This window comes from Lontra canadensis, unplaced genomic scaffold (genome assembly GCF_010015895.1).
Source record: "Lontra canadensis isolate GAN:19392208 unplaced genomic scaffold, GSC_riverotter_1.0 scaffold133, whole genome shotgun sequence".
Taxonomy (NCBI): Eukaryota; Metazoa; Chordata; class Mammalia; order Carnivora; family Mustelidae; genus Lontra; species Lontra canadensis.
Window position 1 is genome coordinate 922,780 of NW_022631127.1, and position 24,666 is coordinate 947,445.

Consider the following 24,666-nt stretch of genomic DNA (forward strand, 5'->3'; position numbering starts at 1 on the left):
TGAAGACCCTGGAAAGTCGCATTTTGGTTCCCACTTACGTGTGACAGTGACTTGTGTGATTCATGGAAGATTTCCTGATTCTCAATTTTTGCCCCCAAAACTCTTGAGGCGGTTGCCCGCGCTGCGAAGTAAAGAGAATGTTTCCTTCTATCCCTACAACGACCCGATGACCTAAGTTCTGGCTCCTGCGGTATAGACACGGCACCTCACGCTCCCTGGGACTTTGCCAGCCCAGCGGGGATAAGCCAGCCCCAGCCGGTTCCTGCAGCTGGCCGTGGGAGCCGGGCTTAACCTCGCAGGAGGACGGGCGAAGATGGAGGAGAACCGGGCTCTAAGAATCGGGAGCGGCGAGTCCCCGAAGCCAGTCGTAGCCCTCTCTTGCGGTCCTTTCAGAAGATTCAGATTCCGGGGCGCGCCGGACGCCCCGGGACCCTCCCAACGCGTGGGGGCGGGGCCGGCGGCGCTGGGGGCGGGGCCTGACGCCGAAGCGCGGGCCGGCAGAGTCTGAGATCCTGCGGTAGGAGAGCGTCGCGGGCGACCGAACCGAGGTGGACGTGAAGTCAGGCGGGACGGGCGGCCGGGCCGAGGTGGAGTGGGGCGAGCCTAGGAGACGTGAGGCGAGGTAAGGTGAGGCTGGGCGGGCGGCCGGGCCGAGGTGGACGCGAGGTGAACGTGAGGTGAGGCGGGGCTGGCGGCCGGGCGGAGGCGGACGTGTGGTGAGGTGAGGCGGCGCGGGTGGCCGGCGGGACCGAGGGGAACGCTAGGTGAGGCGGGGCGGGCTGCCGGGCCGAGATGGACGTGAGGAGGGGCGGCGGCACGGAGGCCCTGGCCTTGAGGAGCAGGCCGAGTTCCCACCGGGAGAGCCGGCGTCCTGGCGGCGCGGGCTGCAGTCCTGGAGGTTGGAGGGCGGGAGCCCCTCCCCTGGGCAGTAGTCGGTGCGGGAGGGGAGAAGAGCGGGGGAGGTGAGCAGGAGAAGCGGGGCCGGGACGCTGAGGCCGGAAAGGCTCCGGCGGAGCCAGGGCGTGCGGCTCTGGCAGTGACCGGAGACCGCCCCCGTGCCTCGGTCCGCCGCGGGCCTGAGCTGAAGAATGGCGCCTCGGGGGGGGGCCGCCTCCCCGCAGCGCGTCGGGTCTCGGCGGGTCTGGCACGGCCCGCAGCGGCGACTCGGCGGTCGGGAGACGGTGAGCTAGCGCGACCGCCCCGTCGTGCTGTCGTCTTCAGGCCGTGCCGGGCCGCGGGCGAGCATGTGCGGGCGCACCTCCTGTCACCTGCCTAAAGATGTGCTGGCCAGAGCGTGCGCCTATCGGGACCGGCAGGGCCGGCAGCGGCTCCCCGAGTGGAAGGACCCCGACAAGTACTGCCCCTCGTACAACAAGAGCCCGCAGTCCAGCAGCCCAGTGCTTCTGTCGCGGCTGCACTTTGAGAAGGTAAGCGCTGGTGTCTGTGCGGGGCCGGCTTCTGGACTCACGCGGGATGCTCATCCGCTTGGGTTGGGTTTGGCGCGCGCTCAGCCTCTGCGCACGGGTTCTGACCCCCCGGTTGAGAACCACTTCCGACCTCACTGCAGAGAGAAGTTTGATCGGCATTTTCTCATCTTAGAAGATGAGGCCCTGTTCTTCGGGCTCGTCGGAATGCGCGCCAAATTTATATGAACCCCCTATTTGAATACGCTTTTTAGGATCGCATCTTTCAAACCTCACTGATGATCGGGGTCATTAGAGTATCTTTAAAAAAAAATTTTTTTTTTTTTCCCATGCCCCTTACCCGGCCAGATGAACCAGAATCTCTAGGCCTAGGGCAGGATTAAGACGAGCTAATCTGAAACCCCTCTTGGTGTTCCGTGAACATGGAAGTTCCTATTTTTTTATGCTTCTGTTGATGTGTGTCTTTTACTAAACCTAGGAACAGATGAGGTTGGTTTGGTTGTCTGAAGTTAAATTGCACTCACTGTTTCTACAGTATTTCCTCTGTAGTGTTGGAGTAATTCATAATCATGTTTTGGTTCTTTGCTTTATCTCCTGAATGTGTGTTTGGGCGTGTGTGCATGTACGTGGGCACCAGTGCTAGCATGAAGTAAATAAAATGCTTAATTCCAGAAATGAATGGTTTCTCCATGTCTTAAGCATTTATTTTTTTATCTTGAGATTTTATTTATTTATTTTAGAGAGACAGCACAAGCCGGAGGGGCAGAGGGAGAGAGAGAATCCCAAGCAGACTCCACATTGAGCAGGGAGCCTGAAGGGGCTTGATCCCAGGACCCTGAGATCAGGACTCTGCTGAAACCCAAGAGTCAGACGCTCAGCAGACTGTGCCCTGGAGGGGCTCCTCCATGTCTTAAGCACTTTAAATGTCCATGAAAAGTTATTAAAAATCATGATTGTTTCCATCCTGGATCTTTATTCTATTTGATCCATAATACTTAAATCACTTTATAAAGTCGGCTGTACCCCTGCTACTTGTCAGAATTCTTGTGATAATATTATAGTCATGGTTCATTTCTATATTTGAAGTAAGCATACCAAACGTTGATCTTTCCGGTTGAATGAACCCCTATACATGAAATAGTTTATTCTTGAGCTATTTTTACTGGGTGCATCCTTCCCTTTTGAAACTAATAAACTTGGGGCGCCTGGGTGGCTCAGTGGGTTAAGCCTCTGCCATTGGCTCAGGTCATAGTCTCAGGGTCCTGGGATGGAGCCATTGGGCTCTCTGCTCAGCGGAGAGCCTGCTTCCCCCTCTCTCTGCCTGCCTCTCTGCCTACTTGTGATGTCTCTCTGTCAAATAAATACAGTCTTTAAAAAAAAAAGAAACTAATAAACTTTTTTTTTTTTTTTAACTGAGAGGAAAATAAAAATAAACATCATGGGGAAACCTTAACTGGGAAAGGAAAGAGTAAAACATGTTTCCTGAAACAAATCAGGAAGGCCTGATTTGAAGTGAAAAGAGAGACAGATTAAATATTTAGTATGTCCCTTTTTTAGCCTTGGTTCTCTCGATATCACGTCTTTAGACTTATAGAATGAATGTTAGCTGGAAGAAAAATATAATGGATGTAAAGACAGAAGTGCAGAGATATTATAACTTGTCTTGGGGTTACCCAGTAAGTGAGGGGACAGAGCTGGGACTGTGGTCCAAACCACTTTCCCACTCTAGAGGGTGCTTCCTAGAACTAGGAATGGAGAAGGTGGAGCCCCTAGCAAACATAGCTCCACCCCTCTTTCCATCAGTGGTATGAATTTACTAGTGTAGTGTTTTGACTCCACACATCTAACAAATTTTGTTAAGATTGCTGGGGTTTCCGCGGTGCCTGGGTGGCTCAGTGGGTTAAAGCCTCTGCCTTCGGCTCAGGTCATGATCCCAGGACCCTGGGATTGAGCCCTGAATGGGCTCTCTGCTCAGTGGGGAGCCTGCTTCCTCCTCTCTATCTCTCTCTCTCTCTCTCTCTCTCTGCCTGCCTCTCTGCCTACTTGTGATTTCTGTAAATATATGAGGTTCCATGTGTCTCATACTTGTAAATTATAAAACAAAATTAGAATCATTATAGCTGTTCCTTAATCCGTATCATCAATGGACAGCATATGTGGCACATTTGCATTTGAAACCACTAATTTGCAAATTACTTCCTCTTTCATTTATCTACCCCAGCCCTACCAGCTGTTTTGGTCACAAGTCCAAAAGGGAAGAAGGAAAAGATGACTAATACTGAGCAATATTTTCAGTATTTTGGCCTCTCAGCCACTTTCTATTTATTGTTCCCAGAAGGGGGCAGCCTCATGTTTGGGTTTGGCTTAGAATTGTCCAGTGAACATACTAACATTAAAGGTGATGATCAGGGGGATTTAGAAGGTAGGATTTCTCAGCCTTGGCAGTATTGACATTTTGGGTGGGATGCTGAATATTTGGCAGCATTACTGGCCTCCACCCACCAGATGCCAGTAGCATACCCCTTTTTCTCCCTGCTAGATCTTGGTGGTGGAGAAAGGTTGTCAAAGTTGCACATTGAGAATATCAAATTTAGGGTATGACTGTCTTGCAAATTCCCGATCAAAGATCATTTAGATGACCATTGTATAATGTTATCTCATTTATGCTTTGGATAGGGGGCTCTTCTGCTTGATTCTTGAACAGAGGATTCACAAAAGCTGTTTCTTTCCTTTTTTTTTTTTTTAAGATTTATTTCAGAGACAGAGCACACACACCTACGCACTAATATGGGGAGGGTCAGAGGGAGAGAATCTCAAGCGAACTCCCCGCTGATCACAGAACCCAAAGCATTTGATCTCACAACCCAGAATTTTCAACCTGAGCCAAAATCAAGAGTTAGACTCTTAACTGCCTGAGCCACCCAGGTACCCCAAAAGCCCTGAACCTTCTTTATCTTCCTCCTATCTCAGATGAGATTAACACTTGGATTTACATTTTCTATCCTGCTATAAAAAGAAATAGTTGGGTCCCCAGAAAAATTAGATGAGACATAGCTATCATGACATAAGAGACTAGTCATTTTAGGCCCCCAGCTATTTTCTGTGATCTATGTACTATACTGGCTTTGCTTACCTGAGCATACATTTTGTTGTTGTTTTTTTTTTTAAGATTTTATTTATTGGGGCACCTGGGTGGTTTAGTTGTTTGGGCATCTGCCTTCAGCTGGGGTCAGGATCTCGGGGTCCTGGGGTCCAGCCCAGAGTCAGGCTCCCTGCTCTGGAAAGTCTGCTTCTCCCTCGCCCTCTACCCCTCCCCCCACTCCTGCTCCTACCTGGCATGTGCCTTCTCTTTATCTCTCTCTTTCAAATAGATAAATGGAGTCTTTAAAAAATAAAAATAGGGGCACCTAGGTGGCTCAGTGGGTTAAAGCCTCTGCCTTCGGCTCAGGTCATGATCTCAGGGTCCTGGGATCAAGCCCCGCATCGGGCTCTCTGCTCAACAGGGAGCCTGCTTCCCTTTCTCTCTCTCTCTTCTGCCTGCCTCTCTGCCTATTTGTGATCTCTGTCAAATAAATAAATAAAATCTTTTTTAAAAAATAAAAATAGAGACTTTATCTATTTGAGGGAGAGGGTGCAGAGAGAGGCGCTCCTGGCTGAGTGCAGTCTGACCTCATGACCCTGCGACCATGAACCCAGCTAAGAGTCGGACTCTTAACCACCCAGGCAACCTGCCAAAGCTCACTTCTTGCAAAACTTCCCAGGAGGTGTCAGAATTACCACCAAAACAAACAAACAAACAAAACTCCCTAGCTAAGGATTTTAAAGGAACAAAGGGAATGTAAAACAGTGTCTAGCAGGTCAGGAAATAGCCTCTAGCTTTATCAGAGACAATCATTGGTAAAACTCCCCAGCGCCGTTTCAGAAATAAGCAAGGTCCTGCATTCCTTACCTGAGATAATGACCCCAAGCCCCATCCAGTTTGTACCTGCTTTCAGAGCCTGCGCACAGACTCTTTACCCTTATCCTACAGTTACCTCTGCTTCCTTATGATGTTAAAGTCTCTGCCCTAGTTGGACCACAGGCTTCATTAACATAACATAAGAAGTGTTAGAGGCAAGTCTGTGTAACCTTAAAGTCACTTTTACATGCCCTTATGTCTACCTTTACATGAGATGATAAAGCTCCCCTTTCTAAATATTCATCCTAATTCTAAATAAAAGAAAGGAGCTCACCACCACACCCATCTTCACTTACCCCCTTCTTATTTGCTGCAAATAAAGTTTCCTTTGTGTGACAAGTCCTCCTGGTATAGTCTTTATCTATAACTTACCAGAGAGCAAGTTCTGTTAAGCTCAGTTATGTGGCCGCCTGAGTGGCTCAGTCGTTAAGCCTCTGCCTCCTGCTCAGGTCGTGATCCTGGGGTCCTGGGATCAAGCCCCGTATTTGGCTCCCTGCTCAGAAAGAAGTCTGCTTCTCCCTCTCCCACTACCCCTGCTTGTGTTCCCTCTCTCTCTGTGTCTCTATCAAATAAAATCTTTAGAAAAAAAGAAAAAGTTCAGTTATGCTACCATTTCTTTCTTCTGGGGTAGTCTTTTCCTCATTAATTGCTTTTGTTTTTCCTGTCTCTTGGCATACAGTATACCCAGGCTTCCTCTGTCTTTAAGGGGGAAGAATACACACATGTATACATATATATACATACATGTATACATATATATTCACACACATACATACACAGTTGATCCTCATTATTCATAGATTTCAAGTTTGCAGATTTGCCTGCTTCCTAAAATTATTTATATTCCCCAAAATAATACTCATGTTGTTTTTGAAGTCATTCATGGACGCATGGAGTAGAGGAAATTTTGAGTGACCCAATGTACACATTCCCAGCAAAGCTCTACATTCTTGTTTTAGCTCTTATGTTGTAAACAAGTACCCTTCTTGGAGTTGATTTAGTGCTTTTTTTTGCATCCTTGTGTATTTTGTTGGTGATTTCACTGTTTAAAATTGTCCCCAAGTAGGGCACTAGGTGGTTCAGTAATTAAGCATTTGCCTTTAGCTCAGGTCATGATACCGAGGTCCTGGGATCAAGCCCCATGTCGGGCTCCCTGCTCCACGGGAAGCTCTCCCTCTCCCACTCTGCCTGCTTGTGTTCCCTCTTTCATTGTGTCTCTCTCTGTCAAAACTACATACATGCTATATACATATGTACATATCTTTAAAATAGTAAGAAATAAAATTGCCCCCAACCATAACGCTAAAGTGCTGGCTTGTATTCTTAAGTGCAAGAAGGTTGTAATATGACTTACAGGGAAAAACGTATTAGATAAACATCATTCAGGCATGAGTTACAGTGCTGTTGGTCATGAATTCAAACAGAGAGGGGCGCCTGGGTGGCTCAGTGGGTTAAAGCCTCTGCCTTCGGCTCAGGTCATGATCTTAGAGTCCTGGGATCGAGGCCCACATCGGGCTCTCTGCTTAGCAGGGAGCCTGCTTCCTCCTCTCTCTCTGCCTGCCTCTCTGCCTACTTGTAATCTCTGTCAAATAAATAAATAAAATCTTTAAAAAAAATTTAAAAAATGAATTCAAACAGAGATACAGGACAAGGTTGTATACTGCTCAGTTGATAAAAATGTCTCCGTAGGCAGGTGGGAACGTAACCCTGTATTTCCCTTAAGAGCAGCAGTTCAAAAAAAAAAAGAGCAGCAGTTCAGTATTCCAGTATTCACAAATTCAGTGTTTGCAGTGACTTTTGTAGAACCTAACTGCCTGAATGAGAATGGAGTGTGTGTGTGTGTGTGTGTGTGTGTGTGTGTGTGAGAGAGAGAGAGAGAGAGAAAGAGAAAGCGAAAGCGAGAAGGGGATTATCTGATACAGGCAAGTTTGGGAAGAAACAGACAGGATTTTACAAGGAACACAGTGGAGGTAATCTATTAGCTTTATACAGAAGGGAAGCCCTTTGGAGACAACCATCGCTGATGATTCTTTTCTTGGTATTGCATCCTCTTGACTTTTCTCTTTCTACTCATTCTTTCTCATTCTGTTTTCATTTCTCTAGGTACTTTTATCTTAGATTCTGTTTTCCTTCATTACTGTGTTTTCTTTTTGTACCCCTCCCCCAGGTTAAATCCTGTGCTTGATTTACCTTTTTATTTTTTTCTTTTTAAAGATTTATTTTTGGGGGGGGAATGCCTAGGTGGCTCAGTCAGTTAAGCATCTGGCTTTGGTTCAGGTCATGATCCCAGGGTCCTGGAATCAAATCCTGCATCAGGCTCCTTCCTCAGCAGGGAGCCTGCCTCCTGCCTGCCTATCCCCCTGCTTATGCTCTCTCTCCCTTTCTGACAAATAAATTAATTAATTAAATTGTGTTGTGTGTTTTTTTTTAAGTTTATTTATTTATTTGAGAGAGAGAATCTCAAGCAGACTCCCTGCTGAGCACAGAGCCTTATGCAGGGCTCAGTCTCAAGACCCTGAGATCATGAACTGAGCCAAAATCAAGAATTGGGACACTTAACCGATTGATCTACTCAGGAGCCCCAATTTACTTTCTAAGAAACTTTATCCTCATGGCTTTAACAATCACCTTCACATAGAAAATTTTACTATTTGTTTTTAATTCTTTTTTTTTTTTTTTTTTTTTTTTTTAAAGATTTTATTTATTTATTTGAGAGCGAGACAGTGAGAGAGAGCATGAGCGAGGAGAAGGTCAGAGGGAGAAGCAGACTCCCCATGGAGCTGGGAGCCCGATGTGGGACTCGATCCCGGGACCCCAGGATCATGACCTGAGCCGAAGGCAGTCGTCCAACCAACTGAGCCACCCAGGCGTCCCTGTTTTTAATTCTAACCTTAGAAAGATCATAAACTATAATTTGTGTGCTTATTTCATGTCATACATTTAAATGATCCTGCAAGGTAGGTATTGGTTCACTCTATTTTTATAGATATAGAAAGTTGAGGGTCCAGGAAGTTGAGACTAGTCCAACCTCATAAGTAGCAGAGACAGGATTTTTGAACCAGGGTCTTCTTGCAAAGGCTTTATTCTTTCCTCTATACCAGGGGCTGGCAAACTGGTCCTCAGATCAAATCTAGCCCACTGCCAGTTTTTGTAAAGTTTTGTTAGAATACAGCCATGCTCCTTCATTCTTTGTCTGCTTTCATAATAACTAAAGGCAGTAGAGTTGAGTTGCTTGAGTCATTGCAATAAAGACTATATGAATTCACAAAACCAAAAATACGTACTCTCTGCCTTTCACAGAAAAAGTTTGTGGACCCATTCTTTGTACCATGCTGCCTCTCTTTTTAGCTTTAATTCCATATCTCTCAGTGCTTGTTGGACATAATAAATAGCTTGGATTTTATTCTAGTGACTTTAAACAGCCTTTTTGTTCCGTTCACCAATGAGGGATGAGGACAGGGCATTAAAGATATGGTTTGTCTCTTCCCTGAAGTCTGAGCCTCACCTGAGAAGACCTGATATTTGGGGCTAGGATCATCTAGAGCAGGAATCAGAAAACTAGGGCCCTCTGACCATTTCGTAAATGTTATGGAACACAAAAACATCCATTCATTTATCTGTTATCTATGGCTGCTTTGTCCCTGTAACAATAGTTATATTATAATTGTAATAGAGACTATATGACCTGCAAAATCTACAATACTTAATATCTGGCCATTTCAGAAAAATTTGCTGGGGCACCTGGGTGGCTCAGTTGGTTAAGCATCTCTCTTGGGCTCAGGTCATGATCTCAGAGTCCTGGGATCGATCCCCATGTCTGGCTGCCTGCTTAGTGGGCAGTCTGCTTCTCCCTTTGCCTCTGCTGCTCTGCCTGCTCATAGTCTCTCTGTCTCTCCCTCTCAAATGAACAAATAAAATCTTTAAAAGGAAGGGAGGGAGGAAGGAAGGAAAATTTGCCAATCTGATCTAGAGATATTTTCACTCACTTATCTGGCAATTGGCATTGGTTCTCAACTTAGGCTGTTGACCAGAACACTTACGTGTGGCCTCTCCATGTAGCCTGGGCTTCTTTGCAGCGTGACAGTCTTAGGGTGGCTGGATTTCTTACTTGGCAGCTCAGTGCTTCAGAAGCAGTGTCTCTGCAAGCAAGAAGAAGCTGACACACATTTTATGACTTTCTCTTAGAAATCATATAAAGTCACTTGTGCCACATTATGTTGGTTACAAGTGAATCACAGGCCCATCCAGATTTAAGGGAAGGGAACATACACTTCAGCTCTCAATGAGAGGAGTATCAAAGATTTTGCAACCATTTCTTTAAACTCCTGGAGCTACAAACTGGAAAACAAAACAAAGAACTGCAGTAGACTTCCCTACTATTATCCGAAATTCAACACATGATCTTTTCCCAAATCAAGTCCTTCTTCAGAATTTTCTCTTATGCTCATTCTTCTAGGCTTAAAAATTTAATCTGTCCTGTTCTCTTTTTCCATTTACCAGCACAGTTTTATTTTTAGTCTGTCTTTTGGTTTCTTTTGTTCTTACTACTACCATCATGAGACCCACCATATCCTTACTCCCAAACCACTATGGTAGCACCTAGAATGCACTGTCTGCTCATGGTGTCTTCCAACCCATAGTGTACTACAACATACGTAATTGTGTGTGTGCGTGCGTGTGTGTGTGTGCATGCATATGTAGGCATTTTAATCTGTAGATTTCATCAAGTTCTCAAGGGGCCAGTTACCCACCAAAAAAAAAATTTTTTTTTAAAGATTTTATTTATTTGACAGAGAGAGAGAGAGATCACAAGTAGGCAGAGAGGCAGGCAGAGAGAGAGAGGGGAGGAAGCAGGCTCCCCACTGAGCAGAGAGCCCGATGCGGGGCTCGATCCCAGGATGCTGGAATCATGATCTGAGCCGAAGGCAGAGGCTTTAACCCACTGAGCCACCCAGGCGCCCCACCCACCAAAAATTTTTAACAACCATGTGTCAGAGTCCCCCAAGGTACCCCCACATTTGGAGGTTCATTAGGAAGGACTCAACATATAAGGCATATTATGGCTAAGGTTTGTTACAGTGCAAGGATACATATAATAGAATCAGTAAGGGAAAAAGACACCAGGGGCACCTGGATAGCTCAGTGAGTTAAAGGGTCCTGGGATCGAGCCGTGCGTTGGGCTCTCTGCTCAGTGGGGAGCCTGCTTCCACCTCTTTCTCTCTGCCTGCCTCTCTGCTTGCTTGTGATCTCTGCTGGTCAAATAAATGAATAAAATCTTTAAAAAAAAAAAATGGGAGTGTCGCCTGGGTGGCTCAGTGGTTGGGGCCTCTGCCTTCAGCTCAGGTCATGATCCCACGGTCCTGGGATCGAGTCCCACATCGGGCTCTCTGCTCAGCGGGGAGCCTGCCTCCTCCTCCTCTCTCTCTCTGCCTGCCTCTCTGCCTACTTGTGATCTGTCTGTCAAATAAATAAATTAAAAAAAAAAAAAGACTTTAAAAAAAAGAATGGGGGGAAAAGACACCAGTAGGAATCTGGAAAAAATCCAAGCATAAGCTTCCTTATCTTCCCTCCTTCCTGTGAGAAGGGATACACTAGGCATGTTCCTTCTCCAGCAGTGAAAAATGTAGTAATGTGCAGTGTTTCTGTCTCGGGTAACCCGTTAGAAACTGAAAGTTCAAGGTTTTTTGTTTTGTTTTGCTTTGCTTTGTTCCATTTTGTTTTTAAAGATTTTGTTTTAGGGGTACCTGGGTGTCTTAGTCTGTTAAGTGGCCAACTCTTGGTTTTGGCTCAGATCATGATCTCAGTCCTGGAGTTTAGCCCTGAGTTGGGCTCCATGCTCAGCAGAGTCTGTTTGAGGATTCTCTATTTCCTTCTGCCTCTCCCCCCAGTCGCACATGCACTTTCCTCTCTCTTTCTAAAATAAATAAATCCTTAAAAAATATATATATATTTTTTTAAAGATTTTATTTATTTGAGAGAGAGGAGCACAAGCTGAGGGAGAAGCAGGCTCCCAGCTGAGCAGGGAGCCTGATGCAGGGCTCCATCCCAAGATCCTGGGATCATGACCTGAGCCGAAGGCAGACACTTGAGCCACTGAGGTGCCTGTTTTATTTTTTTAAATGGGCTCCCCACCCGATGTGGGGATCAAACTCATGACCCTGTGATCAAGAGTCACAAGTTCTACCAACTAAACCAGCCCCCCAAAGGCCCAAGGTTTTTATTGGGTACTCCACCTAGCAAGCACCAAAATTCCAGACTCCCAGAAGGAAAGCAGATAATCACCTAAACCTCATTTTTGCACAGACTTGGTAGGCAGAGTAAACCAAACCATCCTTGTCAGTGGGGAAAAGGGGAAAACTTTTAAAAAATCCAAGTTCCCAGATGCTGAGGGCCAACCTTGTAAGCAAGCCCTTCTAAAAATAGCATCCTCAGGCTTGCTATTACTTTTCTGCACAAAACGACTTCCTACACATTCTTGACATTGCCTCTGTTCATTTAATTTCTTTCTTTTTTTTTTTTTTTTTTTTTTTTTTTTTTTAGTTTATTTGCTTTTAATAATCTGTATACCCAGTGAGGGGCTCAAACTTAGAACCCTAAGATCAGGAGTCACATGCTCCTCCAACTGAGCTAGCCAGGCACCCCTGTTCATTTAATTTCATATCTAGTCTTCCCTCCCATCTCTTCTTTGTCTGAATTCTGTACCTCTTGTGGGATCTAATTTAAGAACCACCCCCACCCCACCCCTGTCCTTTCTGTCCCTTCTAAGAAGTTAATACTTCTCTGTTCCATCTCTCACACTGAGAGATGGAACTGAACTCCTTTGCTGCTCCTCATATGTACCACTTATATGGCCATTAGCCTCTTGTATCTCAAATTATTAATATTTTTATGTCTTTGTGGCCTTATGTGTTATGGTGCAAGCCCTTTGAGGTTAAGCACTTTTGCATGTGCCCCACAGCACCCTGTGCGTGCCTTGATCATAGCATGTAGCTCATTGTATTATTGTCTGTGACGTGTGCTTCTTGAGACCTGGGCCTGCATGAACTGCTAGGCCTAGCACTATGTCTATCATACAAGACACTAAGTAAACGTTTGCAGAGACTAAACTTCTTTGTAACCCCCACCTTACCCAAGCAGTATGTCTTATATTCTGATAAATGCTAAAGAACTCAAGTTACTCACATCGTGATAAATTGTTAAAGTTGTTTTCAAGGGATGCCTGGGTGGCTCAGTCGGTTGAATGTCTGCCTTTGTCTCAGGTTATCCAGGACCCAGGGTCCTGGATCAAGTCCTGAATTGGGTTCCTTGCTCAACGGGGAGCCTGCTTCTCCCTCCACCTGCTGCTCCCCCTACTCGTGCTCACTCTCTCTGACAAATAAATAAATAAAATCTTTATTTAAAAAAAAACTGCTAAAAGAAAGAAATTAAATAAAATTTTTCTCAAGTAGAATCTTTCCCTTTTAATAATCTCTGTATAATATTGTATTACAGTGTAATGTAATGCATGTGCCACATTTGGTTTTCTAAATTTCATTATCTCCACTGGATATTAACCTTTTCCCACCACAGGATGCAGACTCGTCTGAACGTATCATTGCTCCCATGCGATGGGGATTGGTCCCATATTGGTTCAAGGAGAGTGATCCTTCTAAGCTGAAGTTCAACACTTCCAACTGTCGTAGTGATACCATAATGGAGAAACGTTCCTTCAAGGTAGGTAGTGAATCTAGGGAAAAGGCACATACTCTGGTCTTTTTTCCAGCAGAGCTATTAGTGCCTTCTATACCTGAGGGTAAAATTAAGGTTCTCCTGGAAAGTGTGTTCCCAGTTGCTAATAATGTTGAGTGCTGTTAATATGTATTACTGCATGATGAGTCATCCCAAAACTTAGTGGTTTAAAACAAAACTATTATTATTTCTCATATTCTGTAGGTTGACTGAGTTCAACTAGACAGTCTTCACTTGGAGATTCTCATGCATTTATAATTAATGCAGCTTGGGCTGGAATGTATTATTTAATCTTTTCAATAGCTGTGTGAGTGGTAACTTTATACATAAGAAAAGGGAGGTACAGAGAAATGAAATAACTGCTCTAAAGTCTGCATACATTGGTGACCTGAGATTTTAACCGAAGTCCATGACACATTGTGTCACTAAAACCTTATCTTGCTCACATTTTCCCTCAGGTACCTCTCGGAAAGGGAAGACGCTGTGTCGTTTTAGCAGATGGATTCTATGAGTGGCAGCGATGTCAGGTTAATAGCCAAAGGCAGCCATACTTCATCTACTTCCCCCAAGCAAAAACAGAAGAGGTATTGTCAACAGTGTTCATATTTGGTATTTGGAAAGGGGTAGAGAAGCCAATCCAAAGAAGGACATTTTGTTTCTTTCTTCACAGAACTTTTTTTTAAAAATAACTGCTTTGTTGAGGTATAATTCACCATGAAATTCACCTTTTTAGAGTATGCGTCAGTGATTTTTTTTAGTATATTCAAAGTGTTCATTTTTTTTTTTTTTTAATTCATTTGACAGAGAGAGAGAGAGAGAGATCACAAGCAGGCAGAGAGACAGGCAGAGAGAGAGGGAAGCAGGCTCACTGCTGAGCAGAGAGCCCGATGCGGGCCTCGATCCCAGGACCCTGAGATCATGACCTGAGCCGAAGGCAGAGGCTCAACCCACTGAGCCACCCAGGTGCCCCTTTAGTTCATTTTTTTAATCATCATGATTCTCTTCATGAGATACAACTTATATTTAATAAAATTCACCCTTTTAAAGTATGTAGTGGTTTTAGCATTCAGAATGTTGGATAACCATCCTATTTAATTTCACAACATTATTATCACCCCAAAGAGTAACCCCATGCCCATTTTTTAATTCAATTAGCCAACATATAGTACATCATCAGTTTCAGATGTAGCATTCAGATAGAGTGTTCAGTAATTCATCATTTGCATATAACACCCATTGTTCATCACATCACATGCCCTCCTTAACGACCATCACCCAATTACCCCGTCCCCCTCGCCTACCTCCCCTCCAGCAACCCTCAAGTTTGTTTCCTATACTTAAGAGTCTCTCATGGTTTTTCTCCCCCATGCCCATTTTTAGTCCTTTTCTGCCCCCAGCTCCTGACATCACTATCTGCATTTTTGAGTGATGTTTTCACTTTGTATAGAATTCTGTGTTGGCAGTTTTTGAGGGGGTTTTTCCAGCACTTAAAAAATACTCCATTGCCTCTGGCTCTTCTAGTTTCTTTTGAGAAGTCTACTGTAATTTCTTGTCTTTTTTCTTCTGTTTGTAATGTGTGCTTCTACCACTTCTCTTTGCCTAAAGCCTTCAAGATTTGCTCTTTGGTTTTCAGCAGTCTGAGTATGAGTGTATAGTTTTTATGCATGTGTGTGTTTGTGTTTTTGACATGTTCTCTGAGCTCCCTCGGATCTGTGCTTTGTGTCATAATTTTTGGTAAATTTTCAGCCATCATATATTCAGGTATTTCTTCTTACCCATTGTTCTTCACTTTCTGGGATTCTAATTACACGTTAGACAACTTGATATTGTCCCATAGTTCGTTCTTTCGTTCGTTCTTTCTTTCTTTGACAGAGAGAGAGATCATAAGTAGTCAGAGACACAGGCAGAGAGGGAGGGGAAACAGGCTCCCCACTGAGCAGAGAGCCCAACTTGGGGCTCGATCCCAGGACCCCGAGATCATGACCTCAGCCGAAGGCAAAGGATCAACCCACTGAGCCACCCAGGTGATCCTGTCTCATAGTTCTTGAATTTTTTCTTCCCTGTATTTTATTTTTCTCTGTACTTTAGTTTGGGTAGTTTTTATTGTCAAGTCTTCTTTCTTCTTTTGCCAAGATTTATTCTCTGTTAATGTATGTTGTCTATGTTTTCTACAAGAGCCTTTAACTTATTAATTAAACTTCCTTAAAATTCCCTTTCTGATAGTTTCAGTATTTGGGAAAAGAAATATCTGGAGTCTGCTTCTGTTGATTTATGTCTGGAAATGGATACACTTACCCTTCTAATAGGCCATTAATGTGTGAGGTTGAGTGGATCTTATCAGGACTTGAACTGGTTTTGTTGTTATAATTACCTTTATTCACTTCAGGTTTTAAATTTCTCTGTGCCATCTTGTGTTCAGAGTAAGGGTGATTTTCCAGAGGGTTTTTCTCTAGCCCTGCTTCCTTCAGCTGTAGTACCTCCCTTTAGGCCTGTGCTTTGGAAAGGATCTCTCTGTGCTCTTGCTTCTTCCCTAGAATTAGGCTGCTGTTGCTGTCCATGCAGTGCTTGCTCATCTAAAGGGTGGGAGAGTGTTCTTTAATGTTTTCATACAGCCTCCGTCTCAGGCAGATCTGTGGCCCTGGCTGTCAGGCCCAGGCTTTCTCAGGGATCCTACTCCTTTCCTAGGGGAGTAGAAGGATTTTTCTTTAACCCTTCCCCAGACTGAGTGGATTCTTTACCTGTATCTTAGGAGCAATACGCTTTATTACCCATATCCTGGCCTCTCAAGTCTTTTGTTTCTTAGATGAGAAGTGATTGGGTGAGGCTTCGTGCCTTTCCTGATGTAAGAGAGCTCCCCTCCTCTAGAGGGGAGGCTTTCTCTAGTCTTCTGCTCTGCCCCCATCTTTCTTGTGAGCAGCTGGGGAAGTTCAGGGAGAAGAATCTGCAAGCTAATGCAAACTCTCTGGATGTCTACAGCTCTCAGGGGTTCTGGGATCTCAGGCTAGCCCACACACTGCTTTTAGCAATTTGGTAATAATTTTATCTGAATGAAGGCCTTGTCTTCCTCCTGTTGCCACCAGTAAGCCAGTGCTTATGTTTCTCTCATCCCTTGGAGGCCCCTGTCTTCCCATAAAGTTCATGCCAGTTTGTTGCCCAGTGAACTCAGTTTTCTGATGAGTTGAAGAAAAGCTGTGATTTTGGAGGTGCCTGGGTGGTTCAGATGGTTAAGCATCTGACTCATGTCTGGATCTCGGGTTCATGAGTTCAAGCCCTGTGTTGGGCTCCCCGTGGGGCTTGAAAATAAAAAATAAAGATAAAATAATAAAAATGAAAAGTTATGATTTTTGTAAATTATCTAGCTTTTTTCTTACTGTTCGGGTGGAGGGGGTACTCTAACTAGCTTTCTATATTCTAGGTCTTGAACTGAATCTTAAATGGCAAGTAGGAGCTGGCATGATGAGAAATGGCAGGATATTTTGGGCAGAGCAATTTGCTCTAGCAAGATGAAAAGGCCCAAAGTTGCACAAGGGCTTCATTTACAGATAGCTGGGTTTGGTTCAAATTAAAATTATTAGTAAAAGCTAAAATGATGGGCTGAGTTGTGGAAGACCTGAATGCCCATTGGTGATGTTGGATTGTATTCTGAAATTGTTGAGCCATAAATCCATAGCTTCAGTGGGTACTTGCCATCAAAATTCTTTTGGATCAAGAGGAGTTAATAATACATGGGGTGATGGGGCGCGTGTGTGGCTCAGAGGGTTAAAGCCTCTGCCTTCAGCTCAGGTCATGATCCCAGGGTGCTGGAATCAAGGCTCGCCGCTCAGCGGGGAGCCTGCTTCCCCGTCTTTATCTCTTCCTGTGTCTCTGACCTCTTGTGATCTCTGTCAAATAAATTAAAAAATAATAATAACAATAATACATGGGGTGAAGTACTTGAAAAATGATTGCCTTGTTAAGTCTTTAGTAGTAGCCAACCTATGTGTATGAGGGGGCTGCTGAGTATCTAATCTGCCCACGTACTTTGCTTCCAGTCAGGTAGTGTTGGAGCTGTGGACGGTCCTGAGCACTGGGAGAAAGTCTGGGACAACTGGAGGCTGCTGACAATGGCGGGGATCTTTGACTGCTGGGAGTCCCCAGAAGGAGGAGACCTCCTGTATTCCTACACCATCATCACAGTAGATTCCTGCAAAAGCTTGAATGACATTCACCCTAGGCAAGTCATAGTTCGTATCCCTGGGTCCAAAAGGGGTCAGAGGAGGGTTTGTACTCTGCTTTTAGATAAGTAACTTTTGGATCCAGTGTTTTAGTATGCACAAATTTAGAGTAGCAGTTGCTTTACAAAATATAGTTATGGTCAGTTTGGCTGTAATATGACATGCATTCCTAAAAGTCACTACATTATGCCAAACTGTACAGTGAAAACCCAATAACTTATGGGAAAAGCAGAGTTAGGGGGACAGCACCTAAAAATATATCAGGAACGTGTTAAAAAATAATAGGGATCTGTTAAAAATAGTACCACATTTGTCTACATAGATACTACATTAAATATGGCACCTTAGAAAGTTCCAGAATTTGCTTGTGGAAAATGGGTGTCAGAGAAATTGTAGCTTATAAGCTATCATGAAATGGAGAGAAGATAATGCAAAATTTGTGATGTTTTGTGGCTTTAAATCCTGGGGCATGTTTTTCTGCCTTTGAAATTTTCCTTCAGTGGGTACCTGGATGGCTCATTTGGTTGTGTCTGCCTCTGGCTCCCGTCATAATCTCAGGGGTAAAAGAAATGTTGGGGTGCCTAGTGGCTCAGTTGGTTAGGTGTCTGCCTTCCGCTCCAGTCATGGTCTCAGGGTTGTGGGATTGAGCCCCATGTAGGGCTCTCTGCTCAGCAGGGAGTCTGCTTCCTCTCACTCCACTCTGTGCTCTTGCTGTCTCTCTCAAATATTTTTTAAGATTTTATTTTTTTTTAAGATTTTATTTATTAATTTGACAGAGATCACAAGTAGACAGAGAGGCAGGCAGAGAGAGAGAGAGAGGAGGAAGCAGGCTCCCCGCTGAGCAGAGAGCCTGATGTGGGGCTCAATCCCAGGATTCTGGGATCATGACCTGAGCCAAAGGCAGAGGCTTTAACCCACTGAGCCACCCAGGCCCCCCAAGATTTTATTTATTTGAAAGAGAGAGTGAGAGCAGGCTCCCCATTGAGCAGGGAGCCTGACATTAGGCTCATCCCAGGATCCCGAGATCATGACCTGAGCTGAAGGCCGGCACTTAACTGACTGAACCAACCAGGTGCCCCAATAAGTAAAATATTAAAAAAAAAAAAAAAAAAGAAGAAGAAGAAGAAAGAGAGAAAGATATGTTGCTTGAAGGCATGCATTTATAATAGATACTAATTTAATCAAAACTGAACATTTTGATCCAGTGTATAGCCTCCTTCTCTACTCACTGCTGAAAATTCTTCAGCATTTTCATCCATGCTCCTGTCTTCTGACACTGAAAGCTTTGGAAATTGCATCACTGTTTGACACCACCAAGCCATCTATTAAGAGCACTCGGAGGAGCCACTTCTGTGGTCTTTCAGGTCTTCATGTATAAATAATGCATTCTTTTTTTGAGAAAGCAGTTTTTTCACTGTTTGGCATTCAGTCTATATGCTAAAGAATCTCTTCATTCTTTCTGTTCCTTTAGACCTGATTGATACTGACTTCATAATACTTCTTGAAGTTGTTGCAGCCATAGACATTCCTTTTATTTTCACAACGTTGTCACTGGTTCATTCCTTTATGTCAGTTGCTAACGAGATATCACATGTTCTCTTTTTCCTTTGAAGATGCTCTAATAGTTCAGGCTTCTTTTCAGTACTTAAAAATTTTCCACCTACATGCACTGCTTCACATGTTTTGAGCTAAATCTTGGGGGAAAAAAAAAAAAGCAAGCATTGGCATAATAGATTATATGTGTGTAACACTTTAACAGGTTTTGCCAAATCTGAGTGCCCTCAGAAGTGATGTTTTGCTGAAAAGAATGTAGTGTTGCACAAAATAGGATTATCTATTTTAGCCTTGTCCTAAGAATTCTGTGTGAAATTATACTTTCATATGATATAGTCATGGGTTTGTTTTTTTTTTTTTTTTTGCTAATTTAAGATAAATTCCTGTTTCATCTAATCTAAGACACCATTGATTTTTTTAATAAAACATTATTTTATACACTGCCAAGAAAAGTAAAGCGTGGGGCACCTGGGTGGCTCAGTCAGGTAAGTGTCTGCTTTTGGCTCAGGTCATGATCTCAGGGTCCTGGGATCAAGTCCTGTATTGTGCTCGCTGCTCAGCTGGGAGCTTGCTTCTCCCTCTGCAGGCCACTTCCCCTGTTTATGTGCTCACACTCTCTCTCTCGATCAAATAAATAAATAATTTAAAAAAAAGAAAAGTAAAATGTTCCAGTTACTTCCAACTGAACTGTAATACAATGCAGAGATGCCATTCATCAGAAAACACTTCTCGATTTCAGAGACTAAATTTTTTTTAAAGATTTATTTATTGGGGCGCCTGGGTGGCTCAGTGGGTTAAGCCTCTGCCTTTGGCTCAGGTCATGATCTCAGGGTCCTGGGATTGAGCCCCACATCGGGCTCTCTGCTCAGCAGGGAGACTGCTTCCCCCTCTCTCTCTGCCTCTCTGCCTACTTGTGATCTGTCTGTCAAATAAATAAATAAAATCTTTAAAAAAAAAAAAAAGATTTATTTATTTATTTGAGAGAGGGCTAGCAAGCAGGTGGGAGAGGCAAAGGGAAAGAACCTCAAGCAGACTCCCCAGTAAGAGTGGAGCCTGGCATGGGGCTCCATCTTATGACCCTGAGATGATCTGAGCTGATATCAAGAGTGAGATGCTTAACCCACTGAGCCACCCAGGTGCCCCAATTTTGTAAAGTATTTTTTAAAGTACACATTTGATTTGTTGAAGTTACCACTTTTAATTATTAAAATAGATGTTTCTGCATTTATCTCCTAAAATGAACTGTACCACCCACCAGTGAATGTGTAGCATGCTTTGCATTGGCCTAGGACATGAAACTGAAAGCTAAACATAGGATCTTTTCCTAACATCTCCGTGGGTACCAGGAGTCATCTTAGGCAGCAGCATTCCTGCTTTCTAAGGCATAGTTTCCTAGAGTTCACAATTAGGTGAACAGCTCTTTCTTACTGTAAATCTAGAGATTATTACTGATAGACAGATTTTCCTTTTAATTTCCCTTTAATTCTAGACTGAGTCATGGAAAGTTCACCAATGAGGATGTACATTGGAGTGCAGTGGATCCAGTCATAACTGTTATGGATCCAGTCATAACAGTTTTGCCATAAAACTGTAAGCTGGCTCTTGTAGGGTCGAATTTCGTGCCCTGTCAAGTTGTGGTCAGGGAGCACATGGCAGCAAATCAGCACCTGAGGTGTAGAGAGAGGACAGGTTTTTCCTTAGGATGATTTGTGCTGACTCAGGTCTCCCTTCTGTCCGTACTCTCCCTCTACCTCCCATCTAATGTCTCTACCTCACTGGGTAGGATGCCTGCCATATTAGATGGAGAGGAGGAAGTCTCTAAATGGCTTGACTTTGGTGAGGTCTCGACTCAGGAAGCTCTGAAGTTAATCCATCCCACAGAGAACATCACCTTCCATCCAGTCTCTTGCGTGGTGAACAACACCCGAAACAACACTCCTGAATGTCTGGCTCCTCTCAACTTACTCGTCAAAAAGGTAGGGGCCTCTGACAATCCTTTCTGAGCTTTCTGTCTTCTGTCAAAATATCTTTTTCTTTTAGGATATGGCCTTTCACAATCAGCTTTAATTTAAACCATCCAAGATTCACATTTCCTTATGTGTGGCAAGGTCAAGGAGAGCGTTATTCTCAAAACTAGCTGTGACTCAGACTCCTCAGGAGAGCACTTTCAAAATATAAATGTTGGACCCTATCTAGACCTATTGAGTCAGTATTCAGGGATGGGCTTGGGCTTCTGTGTCATTAAGAGCTGCTTCAGTGAGTCTGATAAACCACGTTTGAGGACTCCCGATCTAGAGGGTGGTTGTAAGAAAGACAAAGGAGCCCTTGTCCATAATTGTATCTTTGTCTGCAGCTGTGGAGTTTTTTTGTCTCTTTTCTGTACCTCTGCTTTCCCAACTACAAGTTGGAGGAGTTCCAATCCTTTTAGTCCTTCAGGAGGATTTGAGAACATTCCTGACATGAACTTTAACTTTTCAGAATTAGCAAGCATCCAGATGTGTTTTGAAGGGAAGGTGAACAGGTCAAAGACCTCCAGTGGGAATAGAAATTACAGAGCAAAGCTTTAGGAATACCAGTTGTTTCCAGGTAGCACTGAGGGACTGAAGTAGGCCATGGCTCTGAGTGTTCCAAGAATAGACTTCTTAGAATGCCTGAGAAGTGTTACAGACAATGATTACAAAACAGCTAACTGCCCATTTTTCTGAAAGTTTCTGAGTTTTCCATACTAAGTGTCACTGTGGGGTTTTGGGGGGGGGTTGTGGGGGGTGGGTTTTTTTTTTTTTTTTGGTCTCAGTTCTCCACAAACTCCTACAGTCCTGATCCTTTTATTCATCAGATGTCTCTAAAATGTAAAAATGTAATTATACACATTCATTGTGTACTAGACACTGCCCCATTTCTGCCATGGTCTTTACTCCTGAAGAATTCCCATTCTGGAGAAGTGGCATTATGGGAATTCAAAACCTTTGGTTCAGGTTTAGAGTGCAGGTGTGAGAGAGCAGGAGGAAACAGTGCCAGTCAAGGACAGGCTGCACAGTGGGGAAACAGGTCAGTGTACTCAGCCTTAGCTGAATCCTTAATCATGGTGACTGTTTGAAGCCACACCTCTCCAGTTTCATTTCCCAACACTTAGCCTGGTCACACTGAATTACCCTCTTCTGTGAAAATGCACCTGTTTGGAATGCCTGTCAGCTCTCTTTTCTGACTGACTGGTCCCACACATCTCATCTCTGAGGCCTGCTCTAAGAGCTCCTCCCTAACCCTTGCACTCCTTGGAGCACACTCAGTTGCTCATCCCTTCTCCTCACTCCTGACCAGTGAGCCCCATCTGGCTCTCAGTAACATTTTCCAAGCCTGGATCAGTACCTAATACCTCTTACCTTATTTCTTCCCTTTACATTGGCCTGTTCCCAAAAGCTTGAGCTGGGTGGTTTGAACATTTTCTTCTTTCTCCTAGGAGCTCAAGGCAAGTGGTAGCAGCCAGAAGATGATGCAATGGCTGGCCACAAAGTCTCCCAAAAAGGAAGAGCCCAAAACACCCCCGAAGGCAGAGTCAGATGTGCCCCAGTGGTCCAGCCAGTTCCTGCAAAAGAGCCCACTCCCCACCAAGAGAGGAGGTGCAGGACTCCTGGAGCGATGGCTGAAGCAGGAGAAGGAGGAGGAGCCCGAAGCCAAGCGGCCTCACAACCAGTAACACCAGATTTTCAGAGACTAAGACCATGGTTTGCTGCACTAAATTTTGTTGAAAATAACAGGTGCTTGTGTTACACATGGGTAGATTTGCTTTCGGATGAGATAACACGGTGTTAGTTGACAGTTGTGGATTCATGAGTGAGTGGCTATCCTGGCTGCAACCAGGAACCCAGAGTAGAGTAAACGGGCAGCCTGGGAAGAGTAAGGGGCCACCAGCATCAGTAATTCATAGGGTCCTTTATATCTGGTATGACTGGTAGAGCCTTCTCTCAGTGCAAGACCTTGCTGGCAGTTCTCAGTACTGCCAGCAGACTGGTACTGCTCACAGAAGGCTGTTTTCTGCTCAGCTTTTGGGTTCTGTCACCCTTTTGGAATTAAGTTCTTAAAACATTGTATTTGTTTCTGAATAAATTATATTTGATAAACTGTATACATTTCAGAAAATGCTGCTGCAAGGGAAGTTCTGGGTCTTACAGTTTTCTCCTGGCATCAGTCCTAAGGAATGGATTTTGTCACAAACGTGGAGCACTAGGACTTTCTGTGAAGGAAATTGCTTTTTTGGAAGCAGCAAAAAGGCTCGAGGTGGGGGTGGGGAGGGGAGTGGTTATTCTTTGTTGAGCCTCTGTTCACTCAGTATTGAGAAGTTTTGTCAATCCTTTAGCTTAAAACCAAGCTGAGTGCTTGCTCCAACATGAGACTAGGGATGTGAGGCAGGGCCGGGGGTGTGGGGGGGGGTGATGGGGCACAGAGGCCAAGACCCTGTACTGACCACGGAGACCATAAGATCTGGTTGAGGAGAAGCCCCAGTCACAGCCCACCAAACCCCATCCAGATTCCCAGCCTCTGGGCAGAGCAGGGCACAGAGGGTGACGTGGACTTGGGGCTCGGAGCAGGGTTGCTTAGAGGGCTGATCATCTGCCCCGCCTCATCAGAGCCCCTGTGATTTGCTCTGCAGGCTCCTCCTTGGCACTGAACCACTTTATAGTTATTTGAAACGGTTATCTATTGTCCCCTCCCCACCCAGCTCATTAGCTCTCTGAAAGCAGGGGCCGCTTTTTCACCCGTTATTTTCTCCCAATGTTAATGATGCGTAATTAACTTGTTAGGTGAATGCGAGCACTTACTACATGCCCCGCCCTGTACAGGGCAAGGAGCGACCCTCATTAACACAAACGACTACAACTGGCAAGTGTGTGTGCGCGTGTGCGCACCCCGAAGACATAGAGCCAGGGGCGCCTTCGTTAGGGGTTCCAGAAAGGTTCCTGCAAGCCTTGGGGAAGAGAGGGTGCACAAGCCGCGGGGAGAGCACACCGGGCACTGGTGAGACAGGAGGGGACTTCCCATGGATCCCAGGGTGGGGAACAGAAGAATCTCCAGAAGCTCCAGGACCGTTCTGCAACTTCCTCTTTGGGGCGTCTAGGAGACCAGGACCCCAAACCGTGCACGGAGTTCTGGGCGGAAGTGGGCCGGCGCGGAGCAAGCCCCCAGTGCTCCTTGCGTGGTTGGCCGCCCACTGTGATCCGGCTGCCTGTGCAGTTGCAGCCCGCGGTAGTCGGGGGCGCGGGCCTAAACCCTATGCAAATCAAGGATCGCAATTTCCACCAATCAGAAGGGAGCTCTGGCGCTCTTCCTGCTAATGGGAAGGCACGGCACGCCTCCTGGCTGGTGCCTCGGGAGGCGGGAGGCGCTGGGGGGGCGGGGCCCGGAGCCCCCCTAGGATCTCCTGGACATGGACCACGGCAGACGTGGACCACGGCTGTGGCCTGCCTGGCCCTGCTCTCCAAATTCCTCTTTGGAGCGCCCTCCCTTCCGGCTGAGGGGCGGGGTTGGTCTGGGATGGTTAGCACTCCGGCTCCCCGCACCCTGAAAGGAGGGGGCGTTTTCGCTGCAGCCTCCAGTTTTGTTTGGGCTGATTCGCGTGGGGTTTTGGTTGTTAGTATCACCAAGAGATTTAAAAATACGGATAACTTACCAGAAGGTTGACTCTTAAGACTATTTTGCCATATTTGCTTCAAATTTAATAAGCAACAAAAATGAAATTGCCTTTGTTTTTCATTACTATCTCTCCACCATTTGTCAGGGTTGTAAATCACTG

At 44.9% G+C, this 24,666-nt stretch overlaps 1 protein-coding gene across 1 annotated transcript; it reads left to right on the forward strand.

Moving 5' to 3' along the window:
- Positions 1–572: 572 nt before the first annotated feature.
- On the forward strand, positions 573–23,001 carry HMCES (5-hydroxymethylcytosine binding, ES cell specific). Its single transcript, XM_032842869.1, has 7 exons — positions 573–622; positions 1,222–1,427; positions 12,952–13,095; positions 13,569–13,694; positions 17,142–17,323; positions 20,662–20,854; positions 22,336–23,001. The coding sequence occupies exons 2-7, from the start codon at positions 1,245–1,247 to the stop codon at positions 22,570–22,572; spliced, it is 1,065 nt and encodes a 354-aa protein (XP_032698760.1). The 5' UTR covers positions 573–622; positions 1,222–1,244; the 3' UTR covers positions 22,573–23,001.
- Positions 23,002–24,666: the final 1,665 nt, after the last annotated feature.

Excerpts from the sequence above, each read along its gene's own strand:
- HMCES (XM_032842869.1), top strand. The coding sequence starts at position 1,245 with ATGTGCGGGCGCACCTCCTGTCACCTGCCTAAAGATGTGCTGGCCAGA. Across the intron at positions 1,428-12,951 it reads CGCGGCTGCACTTTGAGAAG|GATGCAGACTCGTCTGAACG; the intron begins GTAAGCGCTGGT and ends TTCCCACCACAG. Across the intron at positions 17,324-20,661 it reads TTGAATGACATTCACCCTAG|GATGCCTGCCATATTAGATG; the intron begins GCAAGTCATAGT and ends CTCACTGGGTAG.